Source organism: Phyllobates terribilis, unplaced genomic scaffold, assembly GCF_046119375.1.
Source record: "Phyllobates terribilis strain yellow unplaced genomic scaffold, ASM4611937v1 Scaffold_7__3_contigs__length_470593459, whole genome shotgun sequence".
Lineage (NCBI taxonomy): Eukaryota > Metazoa > Chordata > Amphibia > Anura > Dendrobatidae > Phyllobates > Phyllobates terribilis.
In genome coordinates, this window is record NW_027362767.1 from 274,655,583 (window position 1) to 274,675,625 (window position 20,043).

General features: G+C 48.1%; 1 protein-coding gene across 1 annotated transcript in view; it reads right to left on the reverse strand.

The window, feature by feature from the left end:
- Positions 1 to 24: 24 nt before the first annotated feature.
- STOM (stomatin) overlaps positions 25 to 20,043 on the reverse strand; it is a 30,767-nt gene continuing 10,748 nt past the window's right edge. Inside the window, exons 2-7 of the mRNA XM_073640828.1 lie at positions 16,084 to 16,187; positions 15,913 to 15,985; positions 15,439 to 15,521; positions 1,596 to 1,799; positions 1,387 to 1,521; positions 25 to 553 (exon numbers count right to left, since the gene is read on the reverse strand). Of these exons, the coding sequence (XP_073496929.1) occupies positions 359 to 553; positions 1,387 to 1,521; positions 1,596 to 1,799; positions 15,439 to 15,521; positions 15,913 to 15,985; positions 16,084 to 16,187 (794 nt within the window). The 3' untranslated portion in view covers positions 25 to 358. The remainder of the gene's footprint in view (positions 554 to 1,386; positions 1,522 to 1,595; positions 1,800 to 15,438; positions 15,522 to 15,912; positions 15,986 to 16,083; positions 16,188 to 20,043) is intronic.

Below are 20,043 nucleotides of genomic sequence, written 5' to 3' on the forward strand. Positions count from 1 at the left end.
GATACGGTTGATACTGAGCTAGTCTTTGTTTTTATCGGACTTCTTTCCACATGTGGAAATCTCCATTTATTAGACACAATATATAAAACGTGATGATTAATAAGTTTGTCGCGATTCACTGAATTATGGCGAAAAGTAGAAAACACATAAATTACAACTAAGCAGCACAGAGAAGGCAATGCCGTGGTGTCTAGAGGAAGGCTGCAGGTGCAGTGTAGGGGTTCCCTGTAAGTAAGTGCATCCTGCCCCTGAGCATCATGGGACAACCAGCACTGCAGAGTAGCGTGAGTAAATGGCTACAGTGTATAGAATTAATTGTTGTCACTGCGTCTTTCGGTCTCTGCTCCCACTGGACGTGTTACTTGCGGCCGGAGACTATTCCCTGCAGCATATCAATGGGGAGAGGGAAGACAATGGTGGAGTTCTTCTCCGCAGCAATGGTGGTCAGCGTCTGAAGGTAACGTAACTGCAGAGCAGCAGGGGATTCTGAAATCACTATGGAGGCTTCTTTCAGTGCACGAGACGCATTCATTTCACCTTCTGCAGCGATTACCTGTGGAGAGAGGTATACATTATAGGGTTAATGCACTGCCATATCTAGGGGTCAAGGAGAGAGATGCATGCTGCTCCCCCTAGTGGTGGCTGCAGACAGAATCTCATAATGTGTCGTTCTACAGGGAGCTCCCTCTAGTAGTGGCTGCAGGGTATATGTGAGGGAATGAGGACTTTGAATCCTGATCTAGTTTTCTCACTTTCGTCTGTATTAAGTAGTGAATATAAAACCCTGGTGATACTTTGGCCGTCAGTCAGGAGTGTGATTGATCTGAGCGCAGTGCGCGGTTCAGAGGGTCCTCTCCTGCAGACGTACAGGGTGCAGCTCCATGACATTCCCAGAGGTGGGGGAAGGGTTAATCTGCAGGAACAGACATTAGACATTTCTGGCCTCTCTGCCGGTGCCAGATCTGCTCAACAGCCGGAAGCTGCTGCCTCTGCTAATCCTGCAGCCTCCCAGTAAGGACTGGTATGTAATGGGACAATGCCCGAAGCTGGAAATAGACAGGTGCCTGGATACTGTAGCGTCGTGGCACATGTTCTGGACGGGGGAGGGGCAGAGAAGCGGCATTCTCTTGGGGCAGATAATGTGGGTCTGGTCCATCACCGGCCTCCCCCCTATAGGATGTGTGCGGAGGAAGGGAGCGGCTGACTGGGCAGTATCTGATGAGGGATGAACTGATGAGTGGTGTTGTCTCTGGGGTCTGACTATCACCATCCTCATGGCTGGTGGTTGTTCCCTGTCCACCTGATGAGTCAAAGTACTTGTCTGCTTAAAATATGTGAAGGGACATTGATCACCTGAAACACTCTGTGCTGCTGTAGCTTACATACCTTGGCCCTGGCCTCTCGGGCAGCCTCTGCTTCTGCAGCCATTGCCCTCTGCAGTTGCACAGGTAACTTGACGTCTTTGATCTCCACACGCTCCACCTTGATACCCCAGTCATCTGTGGCAACGTCCAGCGTGGACTGCAGGGAGAGAGGAGAGGATGTCAGGCATGGCTATGGTCACATGCCGAGACCCTTGCGGTAGCGCTCCCTACCTGCATGCTATGCGCGATCTCCTCTCGGTCGGACAGGATCTGGGATAGGTTCTTGGTTCCCAGCACGTTCCTCAGGGTGGTCTGCGCCAGGAGGCGAGTGGCAGAATCGGCATTGGTGATATTGGCCACGGCTAGAGTGGCATTCTGGACCCGGTAGTACACCACACCGTCCACGCTGACCGTCACCGAGTCTTTAGTGAGGATCTGAGAAAACATGGGAGAAATGAAAAAAATCCTGACACCAGTGTATTGCTCGCAATCCTGCCCTGGTATCAGGCATGATCTCTGCTTGCAGGCAATGAACGGGCACAGTCATGGTTTAAAAATCCTTAAAAAAAGACACATCCACAAAGCTGAGGGGGGTGGTGCTTTAGACCAGTGTTCCCCAACTCCAGTCCTCAAGGCCCATCAACAGGTCATGTTTTCAGGTTTTCCTTAGTATTGCACAGGTGATAATTCCATCACCTGCACAGGCAATGACTCCATCACCTGTGCAATGCTAAGGAAAACCTGAAAACATGACCTGTTGATGGGCCTTGAGGACTGGAGTTAGGGAACCCTGCTTTAGAAGCCCAGTGCTACGCGTTTTGGACGCGATTCCAGTGTCTTTTCTCAAAGCTACTCTGTTGCTAATGGACAAACATTATATACATAGATGATTAAATGCACCTGATAGAAATAACCCATGTGATCTCCAACATGGGGGGAGGTGTTAAGATGAACATTAGTGAATGTTCAATCATTATTGGAAATTCCAACATGAAATCAGCCTGTAATCATGAAAAATAAAAACATTAATATCAGAAGAATAAAAACACTGATTAGACCAAGTGAAAGGAGATCACATAAATACTGTAATATTGGTAGTGATTGTGGAACATTACTTCTTTGCGCATGTTCAGACCGTCTGGGACACGGGTACCTGGTTTATACATCCAAAAGGCTCCCCTGGTCTGCAGACGTCTTCTGTGATCTCCTCCCCTCTCAAGTTTCCTAACTTTCTCTATTCCAAAGACCTGAAAGACGCAACCTGTTTATTATGATGGGAGATAAAGTGCTGAGATGTATGTGAGATTGTGTGGGGAGTAAGATTATTGCTAATTGTGCCTGTGATCTGCTCGGAAATGCCAACTCTTAATTTCCGTGTTATACAGCCGACGTATTTTATTTCAAATAGAACTGTTAATGACATACTACATCCTGAGTAATACAATTGATGGAATTTTTAATAAAATATTTACATGATTTATTGTGGTTGTAGAAATCCTTTGTAATTAATGCATGAGTACTAGTTCTGCATCTATTGCCACCACATCTGTAGAAGCCTTTACATGATAACCAGGTCTCCGATTTATTTCTAGATGAAAAATAACAAGGTGAAATAATATTTCCAATGGTGGATGCCCGTTTTGCTACAATTGCACAACAGTTGGACAGAGAATTGGGAGACTCAGGTGCTAGATTAACCAAAAGAGGCTACCCTCCTTGGACTATACAGCGTCCAATCTTATTTAATGCAAAAATAGACAGGATATTATGTCAAAACTAAAAAGTGAAACCTCTACACCAGTTATCAATAAAATATAGTTCTCAATTTAATCGTATAAAATCAATTTCAAAATTCTTGCCAATTTTACACCATGATTCAATATTTTCCTCCATTTTGGAACAAGTTTGTGCAATTATTGCAAAACGGCATCCACTATTGGAAATATTATTTCACCTTATTTTTCATCTTAAAATCAATTGGAGACCTGGTTATCATGTAAAGGCTTCTACAGATGTAGCAATAGATGCAGAGCAAGTACTCATGTATTAATTACAAAGGATTTCTACAACAACGATAAATCATGTAAATATTTTATTAAAAAATTATATCCAATTGTAATACTCAGGATGTAGTATATGTCATTAACAGCTTTGTAATAAAATGTACGTCATCTGTACAACACGGAAATTAAGAGTTGGCATTTCCGAGCAGATCACAGGCACAATTAGTAATAATCTTACTCCCCGCACAATCTCACATACATCTCCGCACTTTATCTCCCATCATAATAAACAGATTATGTCTTTCAGGTCTTTGGAATAGAGAAAGTTGGGAAACTTGAGATGGGAGGAGATCACAGAAGACGTCTGTGGACCAGGGAAGCTGTTTGGATACGCAAGTGCTTTTCACTAAATTAGAATATCATCAAAAAGTTAATTTATTTCAGTTCTTCAATACAAAAAGTGAAACTCATATATTATATAGAGTCATTACAAACAGATTGATCTATTTCAAGTGTTTATTTCTGTTAATGTTGATGATTATGGCTTACAGCCAATGACAACACAAAAGTCATTATCTCAGTAAATTAGAATACTTTATAGCAGCTTGAAAAATGTTATTAAAATCCGAAATGTTGTCCTACTGAAATGTATGTTCAGTAAATGCCCTCAATACTTGGCCGGGGCTCCTTTTTCATCAATTACTGCATCAATGCGGCAATGTGGCACGGAGGCGATCAGCCTGTGGCACTGCTGAGGTGTTATGGAAGCCCAGGTTACTTTGAGAGCAGCCTTCAGCTCGTCTGCATTGTTGGGTCTGGTGTCTCATCTTCCTCTTGACAATAATGACATTTCCATCTACAAAAAGCTTGTCGACAAAGGGAAGCATGAAGTGCTCTAAAATTTCCTGGTAGACGGCTGCGCTGACTTTGGTCTTGATAGAACACAGTGGACCTACACCAACAGATGACATGGCTCTCCAAACCATCACTGATGGTGGAAACTTCACACTAGACCTCAAGCAGCTTGGATTGTGGCCTCTCCACTCTTCCTCCAGACTCTGGGACCTTGATTTCCAAATGAAAATTGGAACTCTGGGACCTTGTGGAGTGTGTCAATGACTGCCTTCTGTACATCTGTCAAGTCATCAGTCTTCCCCATGATTGTGGAGCCTACTGAAACAGACTAAGGGACCTTTTTAAATGCTTAGGAAGCCTTTGCAGGTGTTTTTTGTTAATTTTAATTTACTTTTGTGTTTTCAACGGCTGTAAGCCATATTAATCAACCTTAACAGAAATAAACACTTGAAATAGATCACTCTGTTTGTAATGACTCTATATAATATGAGTTTCAATTTTTGTATTGAAGAACTGAAATAAATTAACTTTTTGATGATATTCTAATTTAGTGAGAAGCACTTGTATAATCCAGGTACCTGTATTCCAGATGGTCTGAACATGCGCAAAGAAGTAATGTTCCACAATCAATAGCAATATTACAGTATCTATGTGATCTCCTTTGACTTAGTCTAATCAGTGTTTTTATTCTTCTGTTAGTAATGTTGTTTTAATTTTTCATGATTACAGGCTGATTTCATGTTGGAATTTCCAATAATGATTGCACATTCACTTATGTTTATCTTAACACCTCCACCCATGTTGGAGATCATAAAATTAAACCATATCAGGTGCATTTAATAATTTATAATGTTTGTCCACTAGCAACAGAGTAGCTTTGAGAAAGAAAGCTGGAATTGTGTCCAAAAGGCGTAGCACTGGGCTTCTAAACAGTCATCCCCCCTCCATTTTGTTTGTATGTCTTTTTAAGGATTTTTGAATAAATTGAATGTTTTATTGGAGCTGGAAATCATCATTTCCACAGTCATGGTTTACCTCTGCCTTGGGTGGGTGCCCTGACAGTACCAGCTTCTCTGTACCTGCATGGAGGGCACCACCGCATCCCACCCTGGGGAAGGGGCTAATAGTGCATCATTGTGCCCCACCCCAGAGCTGGGGCAGGCAGTCACTGACCGCACACCCAGGGGCACAGTATTTTTTTTACTTTATCCCCTTTAATATGTAAAAAAGAAAGTAATAATTGTACACCCTCCCCCCTTTTACCCACTAGAAATAGATAAATGACACAAGCAGTCGCTGTCGTCACTTTCGGAAAGCTTCGGGTTCTGGATTACTTTTTAGTCCCTTTTAACATCTAAACAAAAAAACGAGATTGGATGTTTCACCAATTATGTTTGTTATTTTAACTTCACAGAGCAACAATTAGTTACAAAGACGGAATAGCGAGTTTACTTAGTGGCTGAGCTGCCCGTAAAAAGTACTATAGAAATTAGATGAAAATGTCTTATCTACGCTACGACTGTGAAAACAAATGTGAGTTCAGCGCATAAAAATCAAGTCCTAACATTGTCCCCTACAGGGGGTTTATATACCAACATACTGGCCCCTTTAAATGTAGCAACGTCTGACACATGATCACACTTGTTTCTTGGCTGCGATGCTTTTCTGCAGCTTTAGGCTATGTGCCCACGTTGCGGAAATGAAGCAGAAAATTTCTGCTTCATTTCTGCATGTCCTCTCCTGGAAACACGCATGCGGAATTACGCAAGCGTTTTTCGCGCGTTTTCGACATGCGGAATTGCCTTGCGTTTTTTCTTGCATTGAAAAGGCAATTCCGCTTGCGGAAACGCAAAATTAATGGACATGCTGCGGATTTTTCTGCACATCAAAAACGCTGCGGAAAAATCCGCAGCATGGGCATAGAACTTGCGGTTTCTCATTGGGGACCATGGGGTGCGGATTGACAAGCGTTTTACAAGCGTTTCCGCTGCAGAAAATCTGCAGCAAATACGCTTGTAAAACGCTACGTGGGCACATACCCTCAGGAGTCCTTGTTCGTGGCAGAATATCGCCGGTGTAACCAATATGTGCTTCTGCTAAAGTGATGTCAAATCCGCACACAACAATGGGAATGGCCATAGCATTGTGGAAACAATCAACTGATCATATAACAGCCTGGATCTAAGAGGGCCACAAGACAATCTCAAGACCCGACAAACTAGCAGAGCATTTCACTCCTTTCTCAGGTGATCTCTGGCAGGTTCACAGGTACTCTATCATCAGATTTCCTAATCTGACTAGGGCACCAAAATGCCTGGTCTTGGCCCTGCAGCCTCCTCCGGTCCGGCAGTCACCGGCTCTGCAGCCCAGCCTCCTTAGGCCCTGGATCCCCGTAGTCAGAGGCCCTGCAGTCACTGTCCCCGCAGCCCAGCCTGTTCCAGCACTGCAGCCCCACAGTCATCGGCCCTGCAGCCCAGCCTCCTCAGGCCCTGCAGCCCAGCCTCCTCAGGCCCTGCAGTCACTGCTACAGCCCGGCCTGTTCCAGCACTGCAGCCCCACAGTCATCGGCCCTGTAACCCAGTCACCAGCTCCGCAGCCTCCTCTAGCCCTGAAGCCACCTGTTCTGCAGCCAAGCCTCTGCTGGACCAGCAGTCACAGGCACTGCAGCCCTGCAGTCACTGGCCCTGCATTGCCACAGTCACTAGCCCTACAGCCCAACCTCCTCTGGCCCCGCTGCCATTGACTCTGCAGCCCAGCCTCCTCAGGCCCTGCAGTCACCAGCCCCACAGCCTGGCCTGTTCCAACACTGTAGCCCCACAGTCACCAGCTCTTCAGCGCAGCCTTCTCAGGCCCTGCAAACACTGGCTCTGTTGCCCAGTTTCCTCTGGCCCGGGAGCCTCGTAATCACAGCCCCTGCACGCCTAACTATCATCATATAACAAGAATTCTCTCTAACGGGGGATCTGAGGGAAAAGAGTGGGCGGCTATCTCACCCAACGGTCCAAGTTAACCAGACCAATCTGAATTACGTTAAACTATGAGGAGTAAGAGCCGATCCAACCCACTATCCTGGACTATTCCTGGTGAGGGAAGACCCGGCACATCCACCCATTGCTTCCAGATCTTATAGAACTTATGTAATGCATTTCTTTTCAGATATACCTCCCTCTCCAAATGTATTATGTTGTTCATTTTATTCTTAAGGTCTCCAATAGATGGGGGGTGGCATCTAGCCAATGATAAGCTAACAATTTCTTAGCCTGATATATTATACATGAAATACCCAAGTTCACTGAATCTGGATCAGTCTCCTCTTCCTGAAGACGCAGGACACATGACAATGGGTTTGGCTGTATTTGGATCCCATAGCCCTGTCTAACCCCGCAACCTGTCTAACCCCAATTTTGTACAGCAGACTAGGTGTTCTATATATTCTATGCAAGAGAAAAAGCTGAGATAGCCTCTGTCCCTCCATGACCGCCAACCTAGGGGTCTGTTCCACAACATGCACCCATTGCTCCTCTTTCAGGGGTCCCACATCCCTTTTCCATTTGGATCTGACCTGCATAGGAAACTTATTGAGGTATAGTGGCAAGAGTTTCTTATATAACAAAGATATGATACCTCTGGAAGATCCAGACTTCAGCAGATTAGTGAGACAATAGTCTATTTTGATATTGGCCATTCACTTGATTACTCAGCTCTCTGTGCTAGCCTTTCATTAGGTAATTCGGTCCAAATTACCAGAACTCCCTGGCGCCTAAAATCCTTTCTGGATCCAACTAATAGGAGGATCTCCCCAAACAAGCATATTGGAATATTTTAATATAAACGAGTATACAGCCCCCAATCACATAGTATGGGATGCCATGAAGGCATTTGTTTGTGGACTATATATTAGAAAAATCTGCACTAAAAAAGCAAAAACCAGAGAGCTCACTAATAACATAATACAGGACCTTGCTTATGCGGAGGGGGGACTGATGGCGGACCCAATGGAGGAGCCAAAGATTGCTCTTGGGAGGGCACAGACGGCATTAAAGGACCAAATGATTTTTTCATTATACAGAGATTCTTTGCAGAGGGAGAGAGCGGGGCACTTCTTGGCTACAATTGTTATGGCTCAGGGGGGCACTTCTCAGATAGCCAGTTTAGCTTTAGATAGTGGGGAGGCGGTAAAAAAAAATAAGGACATCCTACAGGCTTTATGTAATTATTATGCTAGGCTTTATACCCCAAAATCTAACCCCAAGATCGAGGAGATAGTGGAATTTCTTGCAAACATACCCCTCTCTGGTATGACTGATGAAAATAGAGAGGCATTAAATAGTGATATATTATTAGAGGAACTGGAAGAGGCGTTAAGACAAATGCAATCTGAAAAGGCCCCTGGAGTGGATGGATTGCCGGGGTAGTTTAACATGTATGCCTCCCTGCTGATGCCCCGCTTGTTGAGGGTGAGTGAGGATGCAGAAAAACAGGGTTCACTTCCTATAGCTATGAAAGAGGCTATAATTGTACTAATTCTAAAACCTGGGAAGCACTCATCTCTTCCAGAGTCTTATTGCCCTTTTTCTCTCCTCCCAGTTGATATTAAATTGTTTGCAAAAGTATTGGCCAATAGGCTATCCCATGTGACAACAGCAGTAGTACATGAAGACCAAACAGGATTTATCCCACATAACTCTACCTCTATAAATATCAGACGCTTGTTCTTGGGTCTTCAGGTTAGCTCCGGGGAATCGGGGCAAGGGCAATTCTGTCATTGGACGCTGCTAAGGCCTTTGACAGCGTGGAATGGAACTATTTGTGGGCTGTTTTGACCAAAATGTGATTTGGATCTAGATTAGTTGGGTCAAATGATTGTATGTTTCCCCAAGAGCAAGAATCCGTGTAAATGGATGGATTTCTGGACCCTTTAACCTGGGATGAGGTACTCAATAGGGGTGTCTTCTCTCCCCGGTACTCTTTGCATTGGCCATAGAGCCGTTGGCAGCCTTACTTCGCTCCTCCAAAGAAAAGAGTGGTTTTAAATGCGGGAACATCAAGCAGAGAGTATCTCTTTATGCAGATGATTTACTTCTATATTTGGGAGAGGTTCAGACTTCTATAGTTCCGGCTATGAATATAATTAAGAAATATGGGAGGTGGTCTGGACTTCAGATAAATTGGTCAAAGTCAGATGTGATGCCAGTGGATCCTCTATCTCTGGAGTTCCCTAATATGCAGATCCCAGTGGTGGATAAGTTTAAATATCTGAGAGTAATTATTAGTGTTAGACCATTAGAATACCAGACTCTTAATTTGGACCCCCTGCTTGCTCAATTTAAAACCAACGTTAACACTTGGTGTTGCCTTCCCTGGTCAGTGATTGTCAGCCAATCTGATTAAAATGGTGTTAATGCCACAACTTCTATACCTTTTAAATAATACCCCGGTCTGGATACATAGGCAATTTTTCAATAAAATCAATACTCTGTTCAGGGAACTCATTTGGAAGAAGCAAAATACGAGGACTAGATCAGAGGTACATCAGAGGGATAAGGGGGATGGGGGCTTGGCAATACCAAATCCATGGTGTACTATATTGCATCACAAATGCAACATTTTAGAGGGTGGGGGACAGATAAAGCATATTATATAGGGGGACGGTTGATAAAAGAGGGCACAAGATGGAAGATCCCTGTGGGATCTCTGGAAGTAGGAAACCTGCAAATCAACAGTGTGTGGCATCCAACACTTGCTATGATCTTCAAGGTATGGGATAGGAGTACAACATTTAACAGGATACGTGGAATATTACCCAGTTTGGCATAATCCAGGTCTGGTAGACATACAGAAGCTTGTAGGTTTTAAAAAATGTGAGGACAGCAGAATAACTCTAATAATCTTTATTTTTATATAGCACCAACATATTCCACAGCACTTTACATACATTATCATTGCTGTCCCCATTGGGAGGAAACCAGAGAACCTGGAGGAAACCCACGCAAACGGGGAGAACATGGAAACTCCTTGCAGATGTTGTCCTTGGTGGGGTTTGAACCCAGGACCCCAGCACTGCAAGGCTGCAGTGCTAACCACTGAGCCACCGTGCTACCCACTCTGATCTCTCAAGTCTTTCAGAATAATATATTTAAAAGTTTCGATCAAATTGAAAATGAATTTAGAATCCCAATGGCCTCCGGACATTCCACGCCACCACATCCAACGTTGATACCATAATAATATTCTTGCATGTGTAATACTAGATGGTGGCCCGATTCTAACGTATCGGGTATTCTAGAATATGTATGCGGCCGACCAGGCGCAATCAGCAGAGCGTTGTTTAAATTTGGTGGCAATATCGCTGATTGGTTGCGGCCGCCGGCTGCGACCAATCAGCGTACCGTGTTAGGGAGGACCGGAGAGCGTGTTTAAATTTGGCGCCAAAATCGCTGATTGGTCGCGACCGCGACCAATCAGCAAAGCGGTGTTTAAATTTGGCCCCAAAATCACTGATTGGTCGCGGCCCCCACCAATCAGCGAATCGTATTAGTGAGGACCGGGGAGCGGCGCTGCCTGTGCGGGTACTTCCGCTGCGAGCAGCTGGGAGATAACCTGCTGCTCGCAGCAGAAGTATCCCGACCGGCGCTGCCGCTCCCCGGTCCTCCCTTCACACTTGCCGTCGGGAGGTCAGCAGCGGCGCCGCCGGTCGGGGTCCTTCTGCTGCGAGCAGCCGGGAGATGAGCCGCTAGCGGCCGCCATCTTTTTCTGAAATCCCGCGTCGCTGATTGGCCGCGGCCGGACCAATCAGCGACGCGGGATTTCCTGGACAGGAGGACAGACAGACAGACGGGATAAGACGATTATATATATTAGATGAGGGTGTACCTTCAGTGCACAGGCATGTGCAGAAAATTTTTAACTCTGACATGAGATTTAGTTAATAAAGTGATGAATAAAGAAATAAAAAAAGAAAAAGAACAATGAACAACCAACCTAACAGTCTTCACATTTGTCTCAAATGGAGAGAAGTGGGTCTGTCTAACGGCCCTAGCCCACATAAGGCAGAGGCCGACCTGTCTCGCATCTTATATAACAAGAATGCTCTGAGAAGCGCTCCGCTTCATGTCCACATTAGGACAAGAGTATACAGTATACCAGTACAAGCATAATATTCCGCATTTCAGTATAAAAAGTATGAAGATCAGGTATCACCCCTGCGCACGGCCTTCTCGTTCCTATCCAGCCAGGTCAGCGCAGTATTAGGAGAGTCAAACAGATGTATATTTCCATTACCAACCACCAGCAGCTTGGCGGGAAACATCATGGAGTATGGTATCTGCAGATTTCTCAGCCGTTTTTTGAAATTGTCCTCTCTTTTTATGTACCTCCATGAAGAAGTCAGGAACAATAGAGATCCTATTTCCATCTATGGTGATGTCTTTGAGGTCCCTGGCCCTCCGGACGACAGAATCCCTATCCTTGTAGTGCAGCAGTCAGATAATTACAGGGCGTGGGGGTGTCCCAGGTGGGAGGGATTGAGTTGGGACCCTGTGCACTCTTTCTATTGCAAAGAATGGGGAGAGTACATCTTTCCCCAGGATCTTTGGAAGTCATGTTTCAAAGTATGCCACAGGATTTCTTCCGTCTGCCTTTTCAGGAGCTCCCACGAGGTGCAGGTTGTTTCTATGTGACCTGTTCTCCAGATCCTCCACCTGATTTATCAGCAGTGAGATGTTGTGCATTGCCTTCATGGGTCAGTGGAGGCCGTTTATCCTCTTCCCTCTAGCTCCCCCCTTTCATTAACCCCACATAAACCTTGCTTACTACAGGATATGTCTGTTTTCATGACGTTCATCTGCCTGCTTAATGTAAACAGAGTAGAGTTACGCATTATTACAGCAGACAAGATGTCTCCAATTGTTGGTTCAGCTAGAAGTGACGCTGCATTTGCAGGACTCATCTCCATACTCCCTTCATCTCTATGCTACCTCCAGGTTGCAGTATGAGGTAAGCGGCAGCCATATTACTTGTGGTGTCTTCACTCCTGGGCTCTGTCTCCAACTCCAGGTCAAGACCAAGGCAATACCCATCGCTGCAATCATCTGGTGAGATTTGTTCAGGTGGAATGCGGGCAAATTTTCCCAGCTTTGCCGCCACCTAAGATGTTCAGCGCTGGCACCATATTGGATGGGGCCACCTCGCGATCTACTGACTCCTTCTCTCTTTTGCTGCGGGTCATGGTGGTATTTGACCTCTCACTCAGGGCCCTGATGTCTCCTGTAAGTACCATCACTGTAAATTCAGCCGTGGAAGCATTATTGCTGGTATATCAGGATGTAGCCGGATTCAGCGGGGGAGCTCTCACACCACACGTCTGCCTCACACGCAGCTCAGGCCATATTTGCATATTCACCCTGACATATGATATTTTCCATTTTTTCTCAAAACATTTTTTTGTGTTTACTCACCTTTTTTTGTATTATGCTTACTAACATGGACACTGAATGTTTCTTGGTCAGTGCAGGATTTCTCTATATTCAAGAGCTTTGCTTGGTCCATGTACACACCTAGGTGCTTATTTTGTATACATGTGTACGTTTTCATATGTATCTTCATAAGCGTACATCAATCTATTCCTGCTGACTGTTTTCATGCTGGTTGGCATACATTCTATGTATGAATCGCTTTTCATGCAAATGAACATCTTGAGCGCCTATTTTTCATCTGTGTTTTTATACATTAAATAATGTTCATCAATATTTATACAACTGCACATGTTTCTCTTACAAATCATATCATGCAATTTTTGCAAGTGTATATTATGCCACCTCAACAATCATCTTCATGATTGGCTCATGCATCTATTGTGCGCCATTAGATTTCTACTTAGATTTGTACAGGCAGCTCTTACTGGTCGCGTCCGACCATCCTATCAATGCTATGTGGGCACACAAGCGCAGTGCTTTTCATCTAGTATGGATCGCAACCAGTAGACGTATGTGGCAGTACGCATGAAGAGTACATGTTCTTTGCTGTATTGAGATACGTTTTTAACACCTGGTCATCCTTTAAAGCGCATGCTCATTATACATTGTGGGACTTATGCTTTTTGTTCGCATTGTTGAGCATGTGCAGTATGTTTGAATATATATTTTTTCATGTCATGTTATACACTCTATGATTGGCTGCAGGCTGACATGCATGCGCAATGCACATGTTGATGACAATCTAACTTAATACACATCGTCTGATTGGTCACATCGACGATGCGCATGCGCAGTACACTTTACCGCACATTGAAGCTTGTTCCGACTTTGCTTCCTCCACATATAGTAATGATTATTTAACTTTTTATCTCTTAACTTTACTATATATACTGTGAACCATGACCTCATTCACTTTTACCTCTGATGAAGCCACGCTATTGGTGGCCATAAGCATGGGGTTGCCAACTCCTCCTTGACCATTGGTCCACCTTATCAGCTTTTCTCCATTTGTGCTTATGTTACCATGCTTTTGTGACCTAGCGTATACTGATATGTGACTTGTGATTATTTAGGCTTCTTTGCACAGCTATAAGCTTATTGAGCCTCACTACCTCATATCATGCTATTTTGCATATTTATTTATATCAATAGATTTTGACCTTTTTGTATATAGAGAATACCTGTGCATATGGCATATTTTCTTTGTTTACTATCTAATGTTTATCTCCATACCTGATATCACTGCATTTTTCAGGCTGATATATTTACCATTCAGGAATTTTTAACCTAAGTGGACATTGGAGGAGAGGTGTTAGTCCTATTATGGACACAGCTGGTGGAATATTTTGTAGAATTTGTTTAACTCTTTTAAATGTTTTTAAAGATATTTGTCACTGTTTATTAGTCTTGTTTAATAAAATTGCATTGCATTATATTTTGGTAATCCCAATTCTTTTAGCGCACTTCTTCTTATTTCATTGTTTCTGTGCTGTAGTGTGCTAGTGGTAGATCCCATATTTATTAGGTGGTGCCCTCAGTAGTTTACTTATCTCTGGCCCTGTAGCCCCGCAGTCATCGGCCCTGCCTCCTCCAGCCCTGCCGCCCCGCAATTATGCCTCCTGTGGCACTGCAGCCCCTCAGTCACGCCTCCTCTGGCCCTGTAGCTCCACAGTCACCGGTATTGCAACCCAGCCTCCTCCAGTCCCGCAGCTTCGTGGTCACTAGCTCTGCGGCCCAGCCTCCTCTGGCCCTGAAGTCACCAGCCCTGCAGCCCAGTCTCCTCCAGCCCTGTAGTCTTGTGGTCACTGGCCCTGCAGTCCAGCCTCCTCTGGCCCCACAGTCACTGGCCCTGCAGCCCAGCCTCCTCCAGCCCTGTAGCCTTGTGGTCACTGGCCCTGCAGCCCAGCCTCCTCCAGCCCCGCAGCCTTGTGGTCATTGGCCCTTCAGCCCAGCCTCGTCTGGCCCCGCAGTCACTGGCCCTGCAGCCCAGCCTCCTCCAGCCCTGTAGCCTTGTGGTCACTGGCCCTACTGCCCAGCCTCCTCCAGCCCCGCAGCCTTGTGGTCACTGGCCCTTCAGCCCAGCCTCCTCTGGCCCCGCAGTCACCAGCCCTGCAGCCTTGTGGTCACTGGCCCTGCAGCCCAGTCTCTTCTGGCCCTGCAATCACCGGCCCTGCAGCCCAGCCTCCTCCAGTCCTGCAGCCCTATGGTCACCGACCCCGGAGCAGCCCAGCCTCCTCCAGCCCCGCAGCCTTGTGGTCACTGGCCCTTCAGCCCAGCCTCCTCTGGCCCCGCAGTCACTGGCCCTGCAGCCCAGCCTCCTCCAGCCCTGTAGCCTTGTGGTCACTGGCCCTGCTGCCCAGCCTCCTCCAGCCCCGCAGCCTTGTGGTCACTGGTCCTTCAGCCCAGCCTCATCTGGCCCCGCAGTCACTGGCCCTGCAGCCCAGCCTCCTCCAGCCCTGTAGCCTTGTGGTCACTGGCCCTGCAGCCCAGCCTCCTCCAGTCCCGCAGCCTTGTGGTCACTGGCCCTTCAGCCCAGCCTCCTCTGGCCCCGCAGTCACCGGCCCTGCAGCCCAGCCTCCTCCAGCCCTGCAGCCTTGTGGTCACTGGCCCTGCAGCCCAGTCTCCTCTGGCCCTGCAGCCCAGTCTCCTCTGGCCCTGCAGTCAACGGCCCTGCAGCCCAGCCTCCTCCAGCCCTATGGTCACCGGCCCCGGAGCAGCCCAGCCTCTTGGTATCTTTCTTACCTCTTGGGGCGGGATGTCGAATGAGATGGTCCTCATATCCACCTTGATGAAGTTGTCAGTGCAGGGCAAGACAAAGAAGAGACCTGCAGAAGAGTCACAAGGTCGGTGGGAGCAGTGATTAAAGGTCACCTCAGGGCAGCGGTTATTGTAAGGCATGCTCAGTGTAGTGAGGGGTCCTGGACAGTGTCATCCCCTGCGCTGTCGGTTAAGAACGGGGTCATATGACTAATTATAACCGCGCTCCTCTGGATTGATTTCATCTTGGCTACTCCCATCATTGTAATACATCTGCAGCTATCAGAAGTCTCGGTCTAAATACTATCACATCCTGTGGATGTGAACGAAGGTTCCTATTCTCTGACTGCTAGCAGAGATACTGATAATGGGGAGGGCACGATGTCGATCAGGAAGTTCATGTTTTGTTTACATGGGACTGTAGCGGTCCTGTGTACAGAACATTATACAGAACCTGACCTGGTCCCTTTGCTCCTCCACGCAGGATACGCCCCAGTCTGAAGATGATCGCCCGCTCGTATTCCTTCACAATCTGAAATCAGAAGAGCCATATCATCAGAGGAGCGATGTAGCGATGGGCAGCCACAGTCCACATATACATGTCCGGGAATCGCTGAGTCTCCTACTTACCTTTATACACATCCATACTGATATAGGAAATGTGATAATGGTGAAGAAGAAGGATACAATCACCAGGAACCACCCGCAGCAGCCGAGCCCAGGGTCCGGATCTCCTGAAAGAGCATAGAGAATCTGTGATGTCACCGCCATATCACATGATCCGCACTCAGCGGCCAATCATTTCTAACCTTTGTAAAAAAAAAAAATCCACTGGAAACATTGTAGCAAACAATTAGGCCACGCCCCACACCTGTAAGCGCCCCTAGTGCGAAGGTGACCCCTCCCACATGACCATTTACTGCCGCAGTGATCTTTGAAGAAAGAGGAGTGGCTGCCCGGAGGGACCAAGGCAAGAGCCACTCACCTGTACCCCCAATCATACAAGCAACCATCGCTACAGGAAGTCACATATCCCCTCACAATTCTGTGCAATGCATCACTATGGTAAGTCACATGTCCGTCCCCCTCCCCCGGCAGTGGTGTACAATGTATCACTATGGTAAGTCACATGTCCATCACCCCTCCCCCGGCAGTGGTGTACAATGTATCACTATGGTAAGTCACATGTCAGTCCCCCTCCCCCGGCAGTGGTGTACAATGTATCACTACGGTAAGTCACATGTCCGTCCCCCTCCCCCGGCAGTGGTGTACTATGTATCACTATGGTAAGTCACATGTCCGTCCCCCTCCCCCGGCAGTGGTGTACAATGTATCACTACGGTAAGTCACATGTCCGTCCCCCTCCCCCGGCAGTGGTGTACAATGTATCACTACGGTAAGTCACATGTCCTTCTCCCTCCCCCGGCAGTGGTGTACAATGTATCACTACGGTAAGTCACATGTCCGTCCCCCTCCCCCGGCAGTGGTGTACAATGTATCACTACGGTAAGTCACATGTCCGTCCCCCTCCCCCGGCAGTGGTGTACAATGTATCACTACGGTAAGTCACATGTCCGTCCCCCTCCCCCGGCAGTGGTGTACAATGTATCACTACGGTAAGTCACATGTCCGTCCCCCTCCCCCGGCAGTGGTGTACAATGTATCACTACGGTAAGTCACATGTCCGTCCCCCTCCCCCGGCAGTGGTGTACAATGTATCACTACGGTAAGTCACATGTCCGTCCCCCTCCCCCGGCAGTGGTGTACAATGTATCACTAAGGTAAGTCACATGTCCGTCCCCCTCCCCCGGCAGTGGTGTACAATGTATCGCTATGGTAAGTCACATGTCCGTCCCCCTCCCCCGGCAGTGGTGTACAATGTATCGCTATGGTAAGTCACATGTCCGTCCCCCTCCCCCGGCAGTGGTGTACAATGTATCGCTATGGTAAGTCACATGTCCGTCCCCCTCCCCCGGCAGTGGTGTACAATGTATCGCTATGGTAAGTCACATGTCCGTCCCCCTCCCCCGGCAGTGGTGTACAATGTATCGCTATGGTAAGTCACATGTCCGTCCCCCTCCCCCAACAGTGGTGTACAATGTATCGCTACGGTAAGTCACATGTCCGTCCCCCTCCCCCAACAGTGGTGTACAATGTATCGCTACGGTAAGTCACATGTCCGTCCCCCTCCCCCAACAGTGGTGTACAATGTATCGCTACGGTAAGTCACATGTCCGTCCCCCTCCCCCGGCAGTGGTGTACAATGTATCGCTACGGTAAGTCACATGTCCGTCCCCCTCCCCCGGCAGTGGTGTACAATGTATCGCTACGGTAAGTCACATGTCCGTCCCCCTCCCCCGGCAGTGGTGTACAATGTATCGCTACGGTAAGTCACATGTCCGTCCCCCTCCCCCGGCAGTGGTGTACAATGTATCGCTACGGTAAGTCACATGTCCGTCCCCCTCCCCCGGCAGTGGTGTACAATGTATCGCTACGGTAAGTCACATGTCCGTCCCCCTCCCCCGGCAGTGGTGTACAATGTATCGCTACGGTAAGTCACATGTCCGTCCCCCTCCCCCGGCAGTGGTGTACAATGTATCGCTACGGTAAGTCACATGTCCGTCCCCCTCCCCCGGCAGTGGTGTACAATGTATCGCTACGGTAAGTCACATGTCCGTCCCCCTCCCCCGGCAGTGGTGTACAATGTATCGCTACGGTAAGTCACATGTCCGTCCCCCTCCCCCGGCAGTGGTGTACAATGTATCGCTACGGTAAGTCACATGTCCGTCCCCCTCCCCCGGCAGTGGTGTACAATGTATCGCTACGGTAAGTCACATGTCCGTCCCCCTCCCCCGGCAGTGGTGTACAATGTATCGCTACGGTAAGTCACATGTCCGTCCCCCTCCCCCGGCAGTGGTGTACAATGTATCGCTACGGTAAGTCACATGTCCGTCCCCCTCCCCCGGCAGTGGTGTACAATGTATCGCTACGGTAAGTCACATGTCCGTCCCCCTCCCCCGGCAGTGGTGTACAATGTATCGCTACGGTAAGTCACATGTCCGTCCCCCTTCCCCGGCAGTGGTGTACAATGTATCGCTACGGTAAGTCACATGTCCGTCCCCCTCCCCCGGCAGTGGTGTACAATGTATCGCTACGGTAAGTCACATGTCCGTCCCCCTCCCCCGGCAGTGGTGTACAATGTATCGCTACGGTAAGTCACATGTCCGTCCCCCTCCCCCGGCAGTGGTGTACAATGTATCGCTACGGTAAGTCACATGTCCGTCCCCCTCCCCCGGCAGTGGTGTACAATGTATCGCTACGGTAAGTCACATGTCCGTCCCCCTCCCCCGGCAGTGGTGTACAATGTATCGCTACGGTAAGTCACATGTCCGTCCCCCTCCCCCGGCAGTGGTGTACAATGTATCGCTACGGTAAGTCACATGTCCGTCCCCCTCCCCCGGCAGTGGTGTACAATGTATCGCTACGGTAAGTCACATGTCCGTCCCCCTCCCCCGGCAGTGGTGTACAATGTATCGCTACGGTAAGTCACATGTCCGTCCCCCTCCCCCGGCAGTGGTGTACAATGTATCGCTACGGTAAGTCACATGTCCGTCCCCCTCCCCCGGCAGTGGTGTACAATGTATCGCTACGGTAAGTCACATGTCCGTCCCCCTCCCCCGGCAGTGGTGTACAATGTATCGCTACGGTAAGTCACATGTCCGTCCCCCTCCCCCGGCAGTGGTGTACAATGTATCGCTAAGGTAAGTCACATGTCCGTCCCCATCCCCCGGCAGTGGTGTACAATGTATCGCTACGGTAAGTCACATGTCCGTCCCCCTCCCCCGGCAGTGGTGTACAATGTATCGCTACGGTAAGTCACATGTCCGTCCCCCTCCCCCGGCAGTGGTGTACAATGTATCGCTACGGTAAGTCACATGTCCGTCCCCCTCCCCCGGCAGTGGTGTACAATGTATCGCTACGGTAAGTCACATGTCCGTCCCCCTCCCCCGGCAGTGGTGTACAATGTATCGCTACGGTAAGTCACATGTCCGTCCCCCTCCCCCGGCAGTGGTGTACAATGTATCGCTACGGTAAGTCACATGTCCGCCCCCCTCCCCCGGCAGTGGTGTACAATGTATCGCTACGGTAAGTCACATGTCCGCCCCCCTCCCCCGGCAGTGGTGTACAATGTATCGCTACGGTAAGTCACATGTCCGCCCCCCTCCCCCGGCAGTGGTGTACAATGTATCGCTACGGTAAGTCACATGTCCGCCCCCCTCCCCCGGCAGTGGTGTACAATGTATCGCTACGGTAAGTCACATGTCCGCCCCCCTCCCCCGGCAGTGGTGTACAATGTATCGCTACGGTAAGTCACATGTCCGCCCCCCTCCCCCGGCAGTGGTGTACAATGTATCGCTACGGTAAGTCACATGTCCGCCCCCCTCCCCCGGCAGTGGTGTACAATGTATCGCTACGGTAAGTCACATGTCCGCCCCCCTCCCCCGGCAGTGGTGTACAATGTATCGCTACGGTAAGTCACATGTCCGTCCCCCTCCCCCGGCAGTGGTGTACAATGTATCGCTACGGTAA